At 48.3% G+C, this 15,408-nt stretch overlaps 1 protein-coding gene across 4 annotated transcripts in view; it reads right to left on the bottom strand.

Annotated features, from left to right (window-relative positions):
- The window catches only part of Ogdh (oxoglutarate (alpha-ketoglutarate) dehydrogenase (lipoamide)), a 104,599-nt gene that overhangs the window by 18,807 nt on the left and 70,384 nt on the right, over window positions 1-15,408 (bottom strand). For 3 of the 4 annotated variants that reach the window (XM_013032962.1, XM_013032959.1, XM_013032961.1), the window contains exons 18-23: window positions 14,923-14,994; window positions 14,274-14,402; window positions 12,725-12,797; window positions 7,921-8,084; window positions 7,613-7,767; window positions 6,536-7,532 (exon numbers count right to left, since the gene is read on the bottom strand). In XM_013032962.1, coding sequence (XP_012888416.1) covers window positions 7,412-7,532; window positions 7,613-7,767; window positions 7,921-8,084; window positions 12,725-12,797; window positions 14,274-14,402; window positions 14,923-14,994 — 714 coding nt within the window. In that variant the 3' untranslated portion in view covers window positions 6,536-7,411. Of the gene's footprint in view, window positions 1-6,535; window positions 7,533-7,612; window positions 7,768-7,920; window positions 8,085-12,724; window positions 12,798-14,273; window positions 14,403-14,922; window positions 14,995-15,408 lie in introns of those variants that run through there. The other variant, XR_001175689.1, reaches the window with a different exon arrangement.

Raw genomic sequence — 15,408 nt, 5'->3', positions numbered from 1 at the left:
AGCTCTTCAGCTCAAGGCAAGCGCTCTACCACTTGAGCTACAGCGCCACTTCCGGTTTTCTGGTGGTTTATTGGAGATAGGAGTCTCACGGTCTCTCGTGCCCGGGCTGGCTTTGAACCGGGATCCTCAGATCTCAGCCTCCTGAGTAGCTAGGATTACAGGCGTGAGCCACCAGCGCCCAGCTCTGTGAGACTCTTATCTCCAATAAACCACTACAAAACCAGAAGTGGTGCTGTGGCTCAAGCAATAGAGCACTTGCCTTGAGCTGAAGAGCTCAGGTACAGCGCCTAGGCCCAGAGTTCAAGCCTCATGATCGGAAAAAAAAAAAAGGCACTTTGATTGGCTATTTCACTTAGTGAAACCTGTTGATTGGCTTCTGTTTCTTTCTTACATCATGATTTACACTTCGTGTGAGTGGGAAGGGCTTGAGCCCTTCAGGATTCATATGATATGATACCCATATCAGGGTTTCATCTGATCCATTTCCTGGCCTACACTCACTTCCTCATTCCACTTGGAACTTGGTATTTCTGTGTCCATCATGTCACCTTCAATGGGGTCCCCTCCACAGGTAGTCAATGTGCACAGCAATAGTTCAGGGTCAGAGGTCATGAGGGGCAGCTAGAGGGTTTTTTTTTGACTGATCCATCTATCCATCCTGCCTCCTAGACCAAGATGGTGACCAGCTGCCTCCTGCAGTCTCCTCTCTGTGCTTTTTTTCTAGAATAGAGGCCAAAGACCTTGACACTCACAGCTCCTTCACTGAGGCCTGACAATGATCCACTGGAATTCCAGGCTCTTCTGAGGTCCTACCCAACTCCAACTCTGGTCCCACCCAGATCCCAGGCCTGGGTTTTTATCCAGCCCCCACCGTAGGCTCTGCCAGGCCAGACCTGGCTTCCTCCCAAGAATCACCAGTTAAGAATGTTGGAATTTGTGTGTGTGTGTGTGTGTGTGTGTGTGTGTGTGTGTGTGCTTGCACTCAGGGCCTGGGCACTGTCCCTGAGCTTCTTTTGCTAGCACTCCATCACTTGAGGCACAGCACCACTTTCAGCCTTTTCTGTTTATGTGGTACTTAGGAATTGAATTAGGGCTTCATGCATGCTAGCAAGCCCTCTACCACTAAGCCACATTCCTAGCCTAACAATGTTAGAATTTCAAAGATTATGTCATGTTGAACTGTAACTCCTTTGCATAACTCCTCCTCCTCCCCTTTTTGGGAGCAAGTTTCAACATTTGAACTTTAGGTCTGGATACCACTTGAGCTACAGCTACACTTCTGGCTCTTTTTGAATTTGTTGGGTGCCAGTGGCTCATACCCATAATCCCAGGAGGCTGAGATCTGAGGATTGCAGTTCAATGCAGCCCAGGCAGGAAAGTTCATGAGGCTCTTATGTCCAATTAACAGCCAGAAAACCTGGAAGTGGTAGAGTGCTAATCTTGAGCAAAAGAGCAGAGGGACAGTACCAGACCCCAAGTTCAAGCCCACAACCGAACAAAACAATAAAAAAAGGGGGGGCTAGGAAGGTGACTCAGTGGTAGAGCGCTTGCCTTGCATGCCTGAGGCCCTGGGTTCGATTCCTCAGCACCACATAAGCAAAAAGAAAAAAGCCGGAAGTGGCGCTGTGGCTCAAGTGGTAGAGCGCTAGCCTTGAGCTGAAGAGCTAAGGGACAGTGCCCAGGCCCAGAGCTCAGGCCCTACGACTGGACCCAAAATAAATAAATAAATAAATAATAGAAAATAAAAATAAAAAAAAGTCTCAGAGACTTTCTTGCCCGAATTGGCTTCAAAGTATAATCTTCAAATCTCAGCTTCCAGAGAGCCATCAGCACTCAGCTGCATAACTATTTTAAAATAGCAAAATTAAAGTATGACTCAACTGAATAATACTTATGTATTATTTGAAGAGGTTTTGTTTTGTTTTTTTGGTCAGTAGTGGGACCTGAACTCTGGGTTCAGCTCTTCAGCTCAAGGCTAGCACTCTACCACTTGAGCGACAGTGCCACTTCTGGCTTTTTCTACTTATGTGTGCTGAGGCATCGAACCCAGGGCCTCATGCATTCAAGGCAAGCACTCTACCACTGAGCACCTTCCCAGCCCTTAAAGAGTTTTAATTATGTCATCACAAAAGTAATAATAGTTCAGCTGGGTGCTGATCTCAGGAGGTTGAGATCTGAAGATTGTGGTTTGAAGCCAGCCTGGGCAGACAAATCTGAGACACACTTATCTTAACCAGCAAAAAGCCAGAAGTGGAAATGTGGCTCAAGTGGTAGAGTACCATTCTTGAGTGAGAACGTTAAGACTGAGTTCAAGCCCCAGTAGATGCATATGTATTAATACATGTCCATTGAAGAAAATATTATATAAGATAAAGTGTACTACAACTGCCAGCTTTTTTTGTGGGGGTAAGATGCCTGTCCTGGGGTACTATCTCAGGGCTTGGGCACTATCCCTGAGCATTTTGCCCAAGACCAGCACTCTAACACTTGAGCCACAGCTCAGCTTCAGGCTGTTTGGTGGTTACTTGGAGATAAGAGTCTGTTGGAGCCAGGCGCCTGTGCTCATGCCTGTAATCCTAGCTACTGAGGAGGCGGAGATCTGAGGATCGAGGTTCAAAGTCAGCCCGAGCAGGAAAATCCGTGAAACTCTTATCTCCAATAAACCACCAGAAAATCAGAAGTGGCACTGTAGCTCAAGTGGTAGAGCGCTAGCCTTGAGCTGAAGCGCTGAGGGACAGTGCTCAGGCCCAGAGTTCAAGCCCCACGACCGACAAAAAAAAAAAAGGTCTCATGGACTTACCTGCCCGGGCCAGCTTTGAAGTACAATCCTCAGATCTTAGCCTCCTGAGTAGCTAGGATTACAAACATGAGCCACTGGGACTTGAACTGCCTTTTGTTGTTGGTGGCGGTTGTGAGGCTTTAACTCAGGGTATAGGCAGTGTCCCTCTTTGCTCAAGGCTAGTGCTCTACCACTTTGAGCCATAGTGCACTTCTGGTTTTCTGGTGGTTAATTGGCAACAAGAGTCTCACAGACTTTCCTGCCAGGCCTGGCTTCAAACTACAATCCTCACCTCTCAGCCTCCTGAGTAGCTAGGATTACAAGCATAAATCACCAACATCTGGCATGCTCCTATATTGAATGTATTTTACTTTTGGTATTCATGAGTCCTGTTCCATTAACCCTACAACCTGCTGCCTGAGTTTCCACAGTGAAAATGGGTGGCACCAACACCCATGTACTCCCTGGGTCACTCATTCCTCCCTTTGCTTTTCTCTCCATTCACTCTTGTCTGCACCTAGTCACTATGCTCCTGGTTTATGTGGCCACACTGTGGACATCATCTCCATTAGCTTCTAAATCTCTGAAGACCTGAGTCAGGCAACCTGGCCCCACCTTCAAGGCAAGGACAGACATTAGCTGCCCTCCATGCCCAACTGACTGCTCCCCAGATTAAATGAGTTTCTCTCAGGGCTGCCCCTTCTAGCCACTAGGACCTACCTCCATGTCTAAGGCCCACCTGACCTGGCTCTGGTCCATCCTAGGCACTCAGTGCATGCTGGCTTGGACTTAATTGATGAAGGCAGTAGAAGGGAAAGCAGGCAGAACCTACACAACTCACCCAGCTCAGTTCCTACAAATGCCTGGAAACCACACCTGGGGCAGATCACCAGCAATACACTGTGGTATTGAGACAAACACTGGCTTTATTATCTGCTCAGTTTTCCTTTCTGACCACTGGCTTCAGGAGAGCCCTTGGTCTGTGGGCCATGGGCTGACTGCTATCTAGATGATGCAGGCTAGACAGAGATCATCGGGTCTCCTTTGCTGGCTTCACCAGACTCCACTAAGTGGAGATGCCCCTCTCACCCCCACTAAGCTGTCCCTGAGCCCAGGTTCTTCACCCATGTTGGGCTGAATGGTGGCCCTGAAGATGTCATCACATCCCAATGCCCAGAACAGTGACTATCACATAAGTGGCCAACAATGTGACCAATGAAGCATTGGATTGTGGGTGTGGCACCTAGAGTATGGGAAGGAAGCTGAGAGGCCACTGGAAGTCAGGGCATGCCTCCTCCATACCTCCAGATCATGTTAGCCCAATGCCTGGGGAGCACCAGTCACCACTCCCCCTCCAAGTGTGTAGGCTGAAGCCGTGCTAGTGTCAGATGGTCTGCATGAACACATATGTATGCGTTGTGTTGCCTTGTCTGGTCTCCCAGTTACTCTACTTAGTATAGCTTCCCATTACCTAATGTCTGTAGCACTTCCCAAAGTCAGGGACAGCTGGGCAGTGGCTCCTGCCTGTAATTCTAGCTACTCAGAAGGTTGAGATCTGAGGATAGTGGTTTAAAGCCAGCTTGGGCTGGAAATTCGGTGAAACTTATCTCCAATTAACCACCAGAAAACCAGAAGTGACTCTGAGGCTCAAAGTGGTAGGATGCTAGCCTTGAGCCAAAAAGCTCAGGGACAGTGTCCAGGCCAACTTCAAGCCCTGTGAATGACAACAGAAGAAAAGCTGATCTGGCAGAAAAGTCCAATTAACCAGCAACAAAACCAGAAGCAGAGGTATGGCTCCAGTGAGTTCCAGCCTTGAGTGAAAAAAAGACAAGAGCTCAAGGCCCTGAGCTTAAGCCCTAGTACACACCACACATACACACACACAATGACTAACCAGTGAGTTTGGCATATCAGAGTATCTAAGGTTCTGTCAGAACGCAAATGTGACAAGTCCTAGGTGGCCACTATAAGGATATTGGGTGGGGCGCTGGTGGCTCACACCTGTAAGCTTTACTCAGGAGGCTGAGGTCTGAGGACTGAGGTTCAAAGCCAGACTGGGAAGGAAAGTCGGTGAGACTCTTATCTCCAATAAACCACCAGAAAACCAGAAGTGGCACTGTGGTTCAAGTAGTAGAGAGCTGAGGGACAGTGCCCAGGCCAAGTTCAAGCCCAGGACTGAATCAAAAAAAGGATAATGGCCAACAAAGCAAGGAGCAGAGCCACCATCTTTCTGCTGCAGAGCCATGATAAACAAGGGCAGCACACATTTCTAAGAAGCCAGGTTCCAGGTTCTAAAGGAGCCAGCAGTGTTTCACGGCTTGAAGAGGTTACTATAGGCAAAAGGGGACAGTTCTGTGTTGGGGGCTAGGAGAGAGGGTTGCTATAACTTCCAGCGATCGTGTTGAGGAACTTTGTGTGAATGGCTGGCTCTCTGAAGAGCCACATGCAGGGAAGACATGCTGGGTGGTAAGGGAGTGGGAGAGGCACTGAAGGAGCCCTTGAGGGCTTTGGAAAACCAAGATAGGACCTGTGGTTTAGGGGACCGTGGTATTGCACCCTGAAGGGAAGGAGCCTAGGGTAACCAGCAGACACAAGGTTAGAGTCCTCTTCCCTTTCTCCATACTGCTGGCTTCTGTACACATCCTGACTGTTTGTGTATGCAACAGTAAAAGCTGGCTTACCAGGCTTAGGCCAGTTCCTGGTGATGGTGATGCAGTGAGGCACCTACCCAACTCCAGGGCAGTTCAGTGAGCTCTCACTCACTGCCTCCCCTCCCTCCCCCCCACCCCCCACAGTGGACCATAGTGGTGTGGGAGTGTGGTGACTGCAGGCAGATGCACAGGAGTGCTCTACCCATTGCAGTTCTGGGTGTGAGGGTAGGTCTTACCACCCCAGGACCTGCCCTGGCTGGCACTGGTCGCCAGTTATGTAATGAGAAAACCCTCAAGCCTTGCTATATTGGAGATAGGGGGAAGGGCAGGGGGAGTGGAAATAGAAAGCTTCCAAAGGTGTTAATGGCATGAGTACTGGCAGGTGTGTGACTGAAGTCCTACCCCCAGAAGGCCAGCACTTGACTCAATATGAGCTAAAAATAGTGGGCCCCTGGTGTGGCCAACGGGCCTGTGCTGGTTATAGGGTCTCATCTCCAGGTTGGATGAGTTGTTTGGAGGGACACTAGCCAGTAACTGTCATTAAGACAAGCCTATTAGGATTGGGTGCAGAGGTTCATGCCTATAATTCTAGCTACTTGGGAGGCAACCATCTAGGGAGTGTGGCTGGAAGCTAGTGAAAGACCTCATTTCAACCAATAAAAATGCTGAGTGCTATGATATACACCTGCCATCTCAGTTACTCAGAATTGCAGACAAGGCTGCTGGGGCATAAATGGGACATCCTATTAAAAAAATAATGAAAGCAAAAAGGGCTGGGGTATCGCTCAAATGTCAGAGTGCCTGCTTAGCAAGGGATGAAACCCTGAGTTCACACTGTAGTATTGCAAAAAACTTCCAAACCCACCAGGCATGCTAGCTCAAATATGGATGGGCAGAGTGCAGAACACCCTTCCTAGTGGAATGGGTTGCAAGGATGTGAAGCAAACTTAGCCAAAGGCTGCATGCAAGCGTAATCTGCTTAGGATGACATGAGGGTGTAGAAGGATGTGGGTGATCTGTGTGGCAGGGTGGGGAGGGGATGGCAGAGCCTAGCTGAGCCCGTTACCTGGAGAGAAGTCGGACACACAGAGTGACAGCACACAAGTCATGGATAACTTAGTTTATGGGTCAAGCCAATGCAATGCAAAGTTATTTTTTTCTTTTTTTTTTTATCCAAAATAAATAAATCAGATCTGTCCCTGTGAAGGTCAAAGTGAGGGATGAAGGGCAGCTGGCCCCTTGGCCTACCCTGCCTCACCTACCCCTCTCCTGTTTCTGACCTGCTTTGGCACAGCAAAGAGGATGCATCAAAAGTCTCCACTGCGTTCAAAGGAACAGCAGAAAGTTGGGGGGAGGGTGGCTGGGGGACTAGAGGAGGTGAGGAGTCAGAAGGACCACAAGGGACAGCCAGTGCCCCAGCTGTGGAATCCAAGGGAGCTTTTGTGCTCCACATAGAGCCTACAGGCTCCAGGGGCTGAGTAGCCCCGGTGGGATGGGCAGGGCACCCTGACCACACACAAACCAGGACCTTCACATGGCAGAAGAGAAGGCCGAGACCTGTTATCCTCCACACCCCCCAGCTGAGGCCCACCCTGCTAGCTCGATGAAGCTACTCCTAGTCCTGGATCTGTGCCTTGCTGGGTGACAAGGAGGAGCACCAGGCAGCCACCTCGGAGGATCACAAGATGAAGGGTGGTGGCCAGAGCTGATCTTTCCCAAGTTGTCCTGCAGAGGTTCCTGCTCCTCAAGGCCTGCCTCCATGAAAGCTGCTCAGCCTGACACAAATCAGACAGGCTGGCAGCATCTGGCCTGGGGCGCAACCAAGCAAGGGGACAAGAGCCTAACTGCTATGAGCAGGGGACAATGTGAGGCATAGCGAGGGGCAGAGGGTGGGCAGCGCCGAGGCACTATTCTTTAGTTGAGAAGCAAAGGGCATCATGGGCATGGGGGCAGACCATGGCCTGAGTAACCCCAGGAGCATCTAAGTGAATTTCTTGAAGGCGTTCAGGTCGAAGGCTGTGTCCAGGAAGCGCTGCAGTTCTGTCAGGTGGGTTTTCTTGTTGCCAGTTGCTGGAGCAGCTGCTGGGTCTCGGCCAGCATACCTGAGATAGGAGGGGGCGGTCAGTGAGTGGGCTACCTGCTCCCGTCCAGCATACCTACTTGGTAGGGACAGAGGCCTTACCATACGGGCCTGGCACGGTCAATGGTGGTCCGGAGTCTGGGTTTCACATAGTCATAGTAGCCTTGGTTCTTGTGTTCCTCCTGGCACCAGGCTAGCTCAGCATTGGAGTACTTCTGTGCTTCCTTTAGCAGGAGGTCAAATGGGAATGGTGACAGCTGGAGAGAGCAGGAGTCAGGTCAATGGAAGTTGAGCAAGGGGAGACTGGTATTCTCAAAAAGGCAGTATTGACAGTAATTCTGCCAAGATACTCGAGGTTCAACAGCCTTAGGAGGGATTCCACACAGAGAGGCTATGCCATGGGCCCTCACCTGCTCAATCCTTGTGATGGCCACCTGCTCCTCCATACCCCTGGCTTTGCGTTCACGGGTAAGGTCATAGTACACCTTGCCAGTGCAGAAGAGGAGCCTCTCGACCTTGTCTGGGTTCTGAGCGGCAGGGCCATTTTCTGGGATCACACGTTGAAAATGGGTTCCTACAAGAGAATCCCCATGGTTAGGCTGGCTCTCTCTTCATGCCCTGCTGCACTGCTGCTGTGTGTGAACTGGGAATCCATGAGACAACGGTACCATTTGTTGCCCAGGGCATGTGGGTTTCAAGGGTTAGAGCAAGCTCAGCTCTCATCTGCCTCTGAAGTCACTAATGCCAAGAACACTTTTTCTTTTTCCCTCTTTTTTTTTGGTGCTAGTCCTGGGACTTGAACTCAAGGTCTAGGTGCTGTCCTTGAGCTTTTCTGCTCAAGGTTAGTGGCCAAGGGCACTTTATTATTATTTTTGGTCAGTTGTGGGGCTTGAACTCTGGGCCTGGGCACTGTTGCTCAGCTCTTCAGCTCAAGGCTAGCACTCTACCACTGGGGCCACAGCGCCACTTCTGGCTTTTTTTTTTTTTTTTTTAATGCTTATGTGGTACTAAGGAATTGAACCCAGGGCCTCCTGCATGCAAGGCAAACACTCTCACTGAGCCACCTCCCCAGTCAGCGTAGGGCACTTTAAAAAGCACATAAAAGCTAGGTGTTGGTGGCTCACATCAGTAATCCTAGCTACTTAGGAGTCTGAGATCTTAAGATCATGGTTTGAAGCCAGCCTGGGCAGAAAAGTCCCTGTAAGGATCATATCTCCAATTAACCAACAGAAAATCAGAGGTGGTGCTGTGGCTCAAAGTGGTAGAGCACTAGCCTTGAGAAGAAAAAAACTGGGACAGTGCTAAGGCTCTAAGTTGTTCAAGGCCCAGTACAAACAAAACAAAACAAAAACCACACATAATACACAGGAGATAGGGCAAGACCAGGATAGAGCAGGTTATTCTGTTAACAGTCCACTGCAGACTTTAGGAACAACTAATTATGTCAAAACATAGCTACTCCACTCATACTCCTCATGAATTTACAGGTGGCTCACACCTGTAATCCTATACTCAGAAGGCTGAGATCTTGGTTCAAAGGCAGCCCAGGCAAGGAAAGTCCATGGAACTCATCTCCAATTAACCACCAGAAAACGAAGTGGCGCTGTGGCTCAAGTGGTAGATTGCTTGACTTGAGCTGAGGGACAGAGCCAGGCCCAGAGTTCTAGCCCTAGCACCGATAAACAAAACAAAAACAAAAAACCTCCAAAACCTTTCAACTGGAGGACTCACTGTAATAGAGAGTATTAAGATAGATGTCCATGATAACAATGGGATCAATGCCAACATAAGGGGCTTATTTGATGAAAATTCAAATCTCAATATGATGAAAATCACAGATGAAAACCATAGCAAGAATAACAATGATGAAAGAGTGCAATCTGTTCCTCTAAGGTCCACAATAAATCTAGGATGTTCACTCTTGTAGTACCAGAAGTACTACCAGGAAAGAAAAAAGAAACAGAATGACCTCTGTTCACAGACAACAGGATCCCATAATTAGAAAATTCTGAGCACTGCACTTAGAATTACAAATGCAGCAAAGTAGCAGGATGCAAAAAGCAGTGCACAAGTCAGATGCAACTAGACACCAGCAATGGAAAATCTGAAATTAAGAAAATGATTCCAGGGGCTGGGAAGGTGGCTCAGTGGTAGAGCGCTTGCCTTGCATGCCTGAAGCCCTGGGTTCGATTCCTCAGCACCACATAAGCAAAAATGAAAAAAGCCGGAAGTGGAGCTGTGGTTCAAGTGGTAGAGCGCTAGTCTTGAGCTGAAGAACTGAGGGACAGCACCCAGGCCCAGAGTTCAGGCCCCACGACCAGATCCCCCCCCCCAAAAAAGAAAATGATTCCAAAGCTGAGTACAAGTGGATGATGCCTGTAATACTAGCTGCTCAGAAGACTGAGATCTGAGGATTTCAGCTCAAAACCAGCTGGGGTAGTCCCTGAAACTCTCCAATTAACCATCAAAAAGCCAGAAGTAGCCAGGTGCCGGTGGCTCATGCCTATAATCCTAGTTAAGGAGGCCGAGATCTGAGGATCACGTTCAAAGCCAGCCTGGGCAGAAAAGTCTGTGAGACTCTTATCTCCAATAAGCCACTAGAAAATCAGAAATGGCGCTGTGGCTCAAGCGGTAGAGTGCTCACCTTGACCCAAGCCCAGAGTTCAAGCCCCACGATGGACCCCTCCCCTCCCCCCCCAAAAAAAAGCAGGAAGTACAAGTGTGGCTCAAGTGGTGGCTAATCTTGAGCAAAAAAGCTCCAAGTTCAAGTCCTACGAACACTAGACACACACAGACACACATGATTCAATTTAAAAAAACAAACAAACCTTAAGAAATACCACCAAGGTAAATAAAGTAAAAACCACCGGAGGCTGGGTGGCTCATGTCTGTAATCCTAGCTACTCGGGAGGCTATGATCTGAGGACTGTGGTTTGAAACCAGCCTGGGAAGAAAAGTCCCTGTGAAACTCTTATATCCAATTAACCACTCAAAAACCAGAAGTTGTACTATGGCTCAAAATGGTAGAGCACTATTCTTGAGCAAAAGCACTCAGGGGCAGTGCCCAGGCTGAGTTAAAGCCCCACAACCAATAACAACAAAAAGTAATAATAAAATCACCAGAATCAGTTTCTAATTTTGTAACCTACAACAAAGATACAGTAACCAAAACAAGTGTTATTCATATAGAGATAGATAGATTAACAGCATAGAGAGCTCCGGAGTAAGCTTTCACATCTGGCTTGTTGTCCACCAGAGAAGCAAGGCATTCAATGGGAAAATACAGCCTTTCTGAAAAACAGTGCTGAAAAACTGGAAACCTCCATACAAGAAAGATTTTAGGACCTTAACATCATTTACAAAAATTAATTCAAGCCAGGCGCTGGTGGCTCATGCCTGTAATCCTAGCTACTCAAGAGGCTGAAATCTGAGGATCACGGTTCAAAGTCAGCCTGGGCAGGAAGATCTGTGACCACCAGAAAACGGGAAGTGGTGTTGTGGCTCAAGTGGTAGAGTGCTAGTCTTGAGCTGAAGAGCTGAGGGACAGCGCCCAGGCCCAGAGTTCAGGCCCCACAACCGGACCCAAAAAAAAAAAAAAAGGCAGAAAGCTATGACTGTTGAGTATCACGGCCCTAGAGGACATTATGTTAAGTGAAATAACTCTGGGCTTGGGCGCTGTCCCTGAGCTCTTCAGCTCAAGGCTAGTGCTCTACCACTTGAGCCACAGTGCCACTTTCAGTTTTCTGGTGATTAATTGGAGATAAGAGTCTCACAGAGACTTTCCAGCCTGGACTGGTTTTTAATCTCGATCCTCACACCTCAGCCTCTGAGTAGGTAGGATTACAGGTGTGAGCCACTAGCACCCAGCTAGCATCACTACTTTTTTTTTTTTTTTTTTAAAGAACTGTATTATTTTTGTCTTTTCTCTTTTGGTACTGAGGATCAAACCCAGGATGTTGCACTTGCTAGTACTCTTACCACTTGAACCACAGTGCTACTTCCAGCTTTTTCTGTGATTAACTGGAGATAACAGTCTTACAGACTTTGATGCCTGGGCTGGCCTCAAACTGTAATCCTCAGATTTCAGCCTTCTTAGTAGCTAGGATTATAGGTGTAAACCACTGGCACCTGGCTTTGAAAACTTTTATTTTTTATTTTCTGCCAGTCCTGGGGCTTGAACTCAGGGCCTAGACACTCTAAGCTAGTACTCTATCACTTGAGTCACAGCGCCACTTCTGGCTTTTTCTGTGTATGTGATACTTAGGAATCAAACCCAGGGTTTCATATATGCTAGGCAAGCACTCTACTACTAAGCCACATTCCCAGCCCTCTGAAAACTTTTTGAATGTTGATATGCTACTTAAAAAAACACATTTGACTTTATGAAATGTAAGTGAATTTTGTGTTTAGACTTGGGTTCCATCTGAGATATCTTTCTCACACACACACTTGGGTTCCATTTGAAATTTCACACACACACACACACACACACACATACACACACACACGCACACGCACGCAGATATTCCAAAACCTGCAAGAAAAATAACCCTTGTCATTTAAAACATTTCTGGGCCCAAGTATCTCAGAAAGGACAGTCAGCTCTACTGTATGATTGTACTTAGAAGTAGAATGCTTCTAAGTAGGTTGCTTTGTATATGAGTGTGTCTGCATATGTGTGTAGGGGTCAGTGGAAGGAGTCCTAGAGATGGATGCTGAACTATGTGCATACATTTTAGGATGAACTACATACTAAAAAGTGGTGAAGATGATAGATTTTTGTATTCACAGGCACATACGGAAAATAAACATGGGAGGAAGTGGTCAGCATGGCTGTGCCAGCACCTGCTTGTCACCATGGGACATGCACATGGGAATCTCAAGCCACAGTGTCCCTTCACAGCAGTACAGTTGTGTTACGTGGAGGTCCTGCCTTCTAATGTCTTTTCCTCTGTTATGAGCTTGAGGTAAGCTGCTGTCACATTCGGCCAGGGCTGACTACGGCAGCAACCCCCCCTTGTAACTTGAGACTCAAGTGTCTCTAACATAATCCTGAAGGTATTCACAGACCAAAGGCAACAGTCCACAAGTCTTTTACCCATGACCTACAATTTGGCAAAAGCCATAAATACAAGCCCTATAAGCAAGCCCTCAGAGCTGTAAAGAGGCCCCAAATTCTGGTCCTCCCAGCAAATGTTCCTCCCCCAAACCTACCTGGAAGCATCTCATCAAAGTTGGTTCTGGCCTCAGGGTGGCGCAGGAGGGATTTGGGAGTGAAGATGATTAACTGAAAGACAGAATTTTTGTGTGTGTGTATGTGCTGGCCCTGAGGCTTGAACTCAGGGCCTACAGCACTGTCCTGGAGTTCCTTTTGCTCAAGGCTAGTGTTGAGTCACTTGAGCCACAAGTCCACTTCTGGCTTTTTTAGTGGTTAATTGGATGAGAGGTTCACAGACTTTCTTGAACTTTCAAACCGCAATCTTTAGATCTCAGCCTGAGCCAATGCTAACTTGAAAGCCAGACTATTATGCCCATGGACCTTCATGATAGGGAATTGCGGGGTGGGGTTTACATTGGAGATGTGGCTCAAGTGGTAGAGCTCCTGCCTAGAAAAGCACAAAAGGCCTGGCATCCAAACTCCAGTACCACCAAAGGAAATCTAGAGGGATGATAAAAAACAAGGGCCACCCAACAAGAAGGGAGGCAAGCCTCTCCCTGGTAGTTTCTGAGCAACTGCTAGGTGGTCTTAAACACACATACCCTCAGCCTGTCTAAGGCTGTGACAAGGTCCAACACCAGGGCTATCCTGTCATGGGGTGATGATGTGAATCTGCAGGCTGCCAGGGACACAGCTGCAAGCTTCAGCCATGTACCCACTGCTAGTAGTGAACAGAGCTCTTCCATACTGTCTTACTGCTGTTGTTTTTTTGTCAGTCATGGGGGCCTGGGCACTGTCCCTCAGCTCTTCAGCTCAAGGCTAGCACTCTACTCTTGCGCCACAGCGCCACTACCAGCTTTTTTCTGCTTATGTAGTACTGAGGAATGAACCCAGGACCTCATGCATGCGAGGCAAGCACTCTACCACTGAGCCAATTTCTCAGCCCAATCTGTCCTACTCTTGGACCACTTTTTTTTTTTGGTCATGGGGCTTGAACTCTAGGCTTGGGCGCTGTCCTTGTGCTCTTCAGCTCAAGGCGCGTGCTCTACTGCTTGAGCCACAGTGCCACTTTCGTTTTTTCAGTGATTTATTGGAGATAAGAGTCTCTCAGACTTTCCTGCCCGGGCTGGCTTTGAATCTCGATCCTCAGATCTCAGCCTCCTGAGTAGCTAGGATTATAGGCATAAGCCACCTGTGCCCGGCCTCTTCGACCACTTTTTCCACTTGCCTCCTATCCAATTTCTACTTATCCTTCAACACCTAGCTCAGAAGTTGCTTTTGGGGCCTCCTTCTCTGCCTTGGCCCTGGCCAGGGCTTACTTCTCTTCTAGTCTGCAGCTTACACACCTGTTCTCCCCATAATGCTCAGTGGCATGGGAGGACTGGGCTATGGGGCAAGAACACAGTTCTCCAGTATTAGCAGTCAAGGGAGTCCAGGTCCTTGACACCACATCCTGTTCATAGCCTCCCTCAGGGGCCAGCTACTCTAAAGTAGGTGGCACTGGGGTGAGGGCATGGGAGGCTTCTTGGTGCCAATACAGAAAGGTGGGACCCCAGGTCATTTTGAAGCCAGATCTGGTCAGGGTAGGGAGACTCTACTACTGACCGGCTTCCGGAAGGGCAGCAGGATCTGCCGTCGTAGCACGTGGAAGAAGTTGCCAGGAGTGGAGCAGTTGACAACAATCCAGTTGCAGTCATATAGCTGATTGATATCAAAGTTGGCTTCCTGCAGGTCCTGCAAAGGCAGAAGGGAAGGGCCAGAGGCCAGGTGGCAGCACTGAGCACACTGCCATATAGGGGTGAGGGCTTCAGGAAGTTCCACCCTCCAAGAGTGGAGGAAGCAGCTGGTATTCGTATTTCAAGTCTTAACCCTTCTAAAATACATAAAGCTACAGTCTGGCAGGGAATTGATAGCGTTTTTAGGAATTGCCTAAAGCTAATTCTCATTTTAGATACTGAGTCCCAATAGTTTTCTTCCATCCTTTAAAATGCCCAGGAGATCTTTCCTTCACAGTATTTGCCTGAACCAGAAAACCAGCCACAGGACAGAAACAGCAAGAAGCCAATAGAAGCAATCCTCTACTTTTATATTCTGGGTCCTGAAGAAGTCTTTCATTTCAAGGAGATCAGTGGGTGTGGGCTACCCTGGTCTACAGAGGAAGGGCCAGCAGATATTTGACTTCTCAGGACATCTAGATGGACCACCCTCCTCAGGGTCCCAAGCACAGCTAGGCAACAGGGTCTGCTCTACTTACTGGTAGGACATCGGGGTCATCATTGCACATCTGCAGGAATCGCTCTGGACGGGCTGAGGAGTGTTCTGGACCCTGGAAGCAACATACACAAAGAATTTAGTTTGGCACACCAGGTGCCAGTGGCGCATGCCTGTAATCCTAGCTACTCAGAAGGCTGAGATCTGAGGACCGCAGTTCAAAGCCAGCCCAGGCAAGATAGTCCGTGAAACTCTTGTTTCCAATAAACCAATAGAAAACCGGAAGTGGGGCTGGGAAGGTGGCTCAGTAGTAGAGTCCTTGCCTCGCATGCATGAGGCTCTGGGTTCGATTTCTCAGTACCATATAAATAGAAAAAGCTGGAAGTGGTGCTGTGGCTCAAGTGGTAGACTGCTAGTCTTGAGCTGAAGAGCTGAGGGACAGCGCCTAGGCCCAGAGTTCAAGCCCCATGACCAACAAAAACAACAACAACAAAAAATTAATAAAAAGAATTTAGTTTGGGAACTCTCA

The sequence above is a fragment of the Dipodomys ordii genome, unplaced genomic scaffold (genome assembly GCF_000151885.1).
Source record: "Dipodomys ordii isolate 6190 unplaced genomic scaffold, Dord_2.0 Scaffold160, whole genome shotgun sequence".
In the NCBI taxonomy this organism is placed as follows: Eukaryota; Metazoa; Chordata; class Mammalia; order Rodentia; family Heteromyidae; genus Dipodomys; species Dipodomys ordii.
This window is presented reverse-complemented; position numbering and strand designations above follow the sequence as displayed.